This window comes from Penaeus vannamei, chromosome 30 (genome assembly GCF_042767895.1).
Source record: "Penaeus vannamei isolate JL-2024 chromosome 30, ASM4276789v1, whole genome shotgun sequence".
Taxonomy (NCBI): domain Eukaryota; kingdom Metazoa; phylum Arthropoda; class Malacostraca; order Decapoda; family Penaeidae; genus Penaeus; species Penaeus vannamei.
The window spans coordinates 6,712,364-6,717,363 of NC_091578.1; the positions used below are offsets into that span (position 1 = coordinate 6,712,364).

General features: G+C 36.4%; 1 protein-coding gene across 1 annotated transcript in view; it reads left to right on the forward strand.

Annotated features, from left to right (window-relative positions):
* The first annotated feature begins 3,625 nt into the window (after nucleotides 1–3,625).
* LOC113830024 (uncharacterized) overlaps nucleotides 3,626–5,000 on the forward strand; it is an 11,827-nt gene continuing 10,452 nt past the window's right edge. The window contains exon 1 of the mRNA XM_070143278.1: nucleotides 3,626–3,733. Within this exon, the coding sequence (XP_069999379.1) occupies nucleotides 3,656–3,733 (78 nt within the window). The 5' untranslated portion in view covers nucleotides 3,626–3,655. The remainder of the gene's footprint in view (nucleotides 3,734–5,000) is intronic.

Sequence of the window (5,000 nt, forward strand, 5' to 3'; positions counted from 1 at the left end):
ATATATATATTAAGAGAAAGAGGACGACCCATATGATAGTAGTGTCATATCAATTTTTATTATGCCATTAATAGTAATAGTTATCAATATATTACATATGGTGATAATGATAATACAAAAAAAAGATAATCATAATACTGAAAATCAACAGGAACAAAAATCATATGAATATCATAGGAATACGTCATAGCCCTCGTATCGACAATGGCAAAGGGAATGCTGTATCCTTAGACACGTTTCCAACACGACCGCAATTGTTCAGGATGAGAACTGTCAACTTGGCTTGTGAGTTGTTAGTACGCAATTATGAGACGTACAAGCAGGTTTACACACAATATAACTGGTACATATCTTTGGAAATTAGCAATGTTAATTTCGAATATATCCCATCCACTTTGGTGATGATATAAGATCAATTTCAGGTGATCGGAACTTGCCTATATTCATCATTACGGCAGATTATGATATGCACTTTTACCATTTTCTCTCTGCAACCACAAACGAAGACACGAACGTTATTTTTAGTAAACATTGAGCCTCCATTTCTACAGGAGATGACAAATAACCGTAGTCCGATAAGGTAATTGCAGGGAATAGGCGATGTTTGTATTGAATTGTATTGAATTATCTTTTAAAGGATTTCAGCCATTTAGTCGCTCATCGAATCTCTTTTTGATAGGCCATTTTGTTAAAAATTAGATAAAAAATAAGACCTTGCACAAAAGAAAAAAAGAAAATATAGGACCAGATAAGCTTATGACTCGAATATCCTTTACAGTGATGCCAAAATAAGTAAAAAAAAAAAAAAATAGTATAAATTAATACCGAATCAAACAGATGATGTTATCATACATTTATGAGTATTTTTTTAATGACTCCTTTAACTAAAGAAAATCTAATGGACAAAATTACGTTGGTTGATATGAAAAACACTAAACAAAGAAATACATCTCAGGAACTGGAACGCCTACTTGTAATTTTCATAATACTGAAGAAAAAGAAAAACTAATAGTATACTGTCTGTCTGAGAAAGAATTACACCAATGGGCATTTGATATCTATACATTAAGGGCATGTAAAGAACTTGGCTATCAATATGCGCTATTGTAATGTAACAACACACAAAATAGAAAATAAACGTGTATAATATAATTAAGGGAAGAACAAAGTACAAGAACGACATTTGACGCATCTGAACACATCGGTACTTGTAGTATGTCAGTGCTTGCACAATTACCCGACTGCTAGCAACATTCTCTCTCTCTCTCTCTCTCTCTCTCTCTAAAAAGAAAAAGAAAAAAAAAATCTTATATTACTACAGGCATGTAAATGTTACCTTAATAATCAAATTCCATTCTGACGTGTTATCATAATTTTCTTTTAATTAGTAAACTGGCCTTCGACGAGCCATTCCGTGGGCGAAAATGCACATCGTCCGAGCGAAACCAAGTGACGAGGGATAGGCGACACGAAGGCGACGGCAGCGCAGCCATTCCGACAGGTATGTGGCCGATAGACTTTCAGTTCAAAAAGTATACAGAAATACGATTGTAAAAAGGAACAAGACTCTGCCATTCCAATATTACTTAGGGATCTAAAAGGCAGGTGATAATCTTTGACCAACAACCAGAAATTATATATAACATATAAAAAAGTTCTTGGTGGATTTACAAAATAAAGGAAACTCCTAAGAAATGTCTAAAACACACCCACCAGAAGGCTCTTTCATGGTTAGGCATACTAATGAAATGCACACACACATATTAGTGTAAATGGATTATGAAGCGAGAAAGGTACAGAGGAACTGGACAATACTTTTGGAGAATCATGAAGCAGACTTTAACTGACTGAATGAAGAGGATTTTCTCGAGGGAAAAAAAATCGTTTCTACACACGGAGCAGACACTTCATCTCAAAATTTAACAAAATGAAGTGCGTCCTAAATGTCAAATACTATGGTAACAGTGAATGCAAATTTGAATAGTATTTTCGTATATAATACATGTTAAAACAAAAGTTATTATACGACACTAAAAGCTTTGGTTATTAATGAACAATGAAGTCATATATCTAACTGAGGACCAATACTGGCCCGCAGTTAGATATATGACCTTTGTTGATTGATGATCCGTAAGTGGAAATAGTTCATTTGACTTTGAAATCAGCGCCCTTACTCATCATTGTGCTCTCTATCTACTCCTTTTTAACATATAACGGAGGATATGCTAATAGAAGTCGATTACACAATCAGAATACCTCAAAAATGGAAATACTTCACATAACCCCGAAATGCCCTCCCCTGATGAAAGTGAGATTGATACAAAGTTGGTGTAATTTCTTTCAAGATTTTTTGAAAACTCTAGAAACTTCTTGCTCATAATTGTCTTTTGACGGAACTCCTTGGCCAGATATACTGGTCTGTTTTCGTAACCAAACCTAGAATTTTCAGACTAGCTCCAGAGGAAATTTGCCACAGTTTCATGACGTCTCTATAGTAAACAAACTGCCAACGATAAAATTCATTTGATTTTGTAGCCGCTTATAGATTATGTTATAAACTAGTAAGTTGTCACCATGTGTGCCGACCAGAAGTATTAACTGGAGTATAATGACAGCTTTATCATGCTCAAGATAAATACTAGCCATTTATTATGGCATCCGTGGATGTTCAAAGTGCGTTTTTTATTTCTATTTGTTATTTCCATTCTAAACCCATATTTTGAAACACCTATCTTTACTACGAGCAGTAGATATTATCCTTACAGATTGCTGCTCTAAAGTGTGTAGACTTCTTTCGCTTTTTTTTTTTTAGTTAATCATAAAGTTTGTGCTACATATATAGACGATTTTTATTTATTTATTATCTTTATTATTATTATTATTTCGTCTATCTCCTTTGGCTAATGTAAAAGGAATGTAAGATTTCTTCGTCGGCAATTTCCCTATGGTTGCTAACAGCGCCGTCTCTTTTCTTCCGCGAATGATTCGGTCCCCCACGATACAGGGGAATGAGTCGTCTCACATTACGGTAGTTTGTTTACATTGACAGCAAGATGGATGTCTGGACTGTTTTAACGAATTCGACAAGGCGAAGCAAACCAAACTATATTTTGCTCGCGTTTTTCGTCAAAAATGCGCCTATAGGGAGTTGTGATTCCTTTAGATAAAAATGTGTTGATAGAATAGACCGTAATCAACTTATGTGTATTTTTTTTTTCTTCTTCTTCTTCTTTATCGTACTATTATTAACAAGCCCGGTGTGATCTCTGGGATGTTAGTACTCTACACTTCTTTTTCCTCTCATGCAGTAATGGTCTGTGTTTTACATGCGTTGACCACATGTGAAATAGTGACGCATTCCTTCACCTTTTCTGATATGTTTACCTGAAAAATCGAGATAATGCTTACCACGTGTTAGATGAAGTGTGGGTTGCAAGAGCACTTTCGGGGAAACGTTTTTAGTGATAAAATTCTGACGGACAATTACATTCTGCTAACGAATAATAGTTAAGATTTGACGCTGTGCACCTGCGGTTTTTGTGTCGACATTCTCTCTCTCTCTCTCTCTCTCTCTCTCTCTTTATCGAGACTACACCTTTCATCACGAGTCACAGTTGTCGACAAGTCCTCGCTCCGGACGGAAGTACAGAGCGCCATGGATCCGAGGGGCGCCTTCCTGTTCCTGGCGGTGTCGGCGATTTGGCTGAGTGGGTCCGTTCGCTCAGCGGCTTTGGTAGGAGTCCTATTCTTCTCGTTCTTGGCGGCCGATCTCTTTTGCTTGCGGTTTTAAGTCATTATTTACTGTAATCGCTTTGAGGCTTCTGTCTCATCGCTTTGGCTTAAGCCGATCTCCGTTCATATCCTGCAGAAGCAGAAAGATTGTTTTCTTTCACTCACTTTTCATATACAAACGCGTGCACGCAAACACAAGTATTACAGTATTATATGTATATTATATATATGTATATGCATATACATATGTGTATATAAATATGTATACACACATATATACATATATACAAACATGTATGCTGTATGTTTATTTGTATATGTATATGTATGTATGCATATATATATATATATATATATATATATATATATATATATATATGTGTGTGTGTGTGTGTGTGTGTGTGTGTGTGTGTGTGTGTGTGTGTGTGTGTGTGTGTGTGCATATGTATAGATATTTATGTGTGTACACACACACACACACACACAGATATGTATGCGTGCGTGTGTGTGTGCCTGTGGAACACAGGCACAAGCAAGACGTTTCGGAATACACACACGATTGGCAATATACAGTAGAGGAAAACCCCAGACAAACACTCGGGAGGAGGCGAGGTGAAACACTCCAAGAGATCCTTCAAGTATGGACGATGTAAGGGCTTCAGGCAGTTTTTTTCCCTTACGAATTTAAAGATTTATAAACTAATCTAGCGGCCTTCCATCATGTCAGTGGATACAGCAAGGATCAGATTCTTTATTGTAACGTCCTTTGTGTGATCAGCTGCCATTTCGTCAGGAGCCAGTTTCGCCTGTGTAATATTTAGCACATCCTTTATGTAAGTAAATACGTAATCACTAGTAAATCTAGTCGAGTTCCTGGTTGATAACTTCGCATTCACTTCTGATTTCTTTATTTCCAAGCAGCGATTAGAGAGACAAAAAAAGATGGATGGATCTGCATAGTAGCTGCCTAAAATGTAATTTGATGATGTAAGATGCCTAGGTCTACCGCAGATGTAGGTATTAAGATTCAGTATTTATTTATTTCCCCTACCTCATCCCACTAGATAAACCCCGAGGAATTTTGGTTAGATACTGCCGGCGGAGACGTTCATGTCGGCATGAATTTTAAAAGGATTGTGTTGAACTTTGAGCAGTACTTATCAGCCTATTTGTTATGACTTACATTTCGTTCCCCTGAATCGGAGGTTTTTGCTTAGTTACTGACTGTCATTCACAATCTCCAGCACGATAAAAAAAAAAAAGTAGGA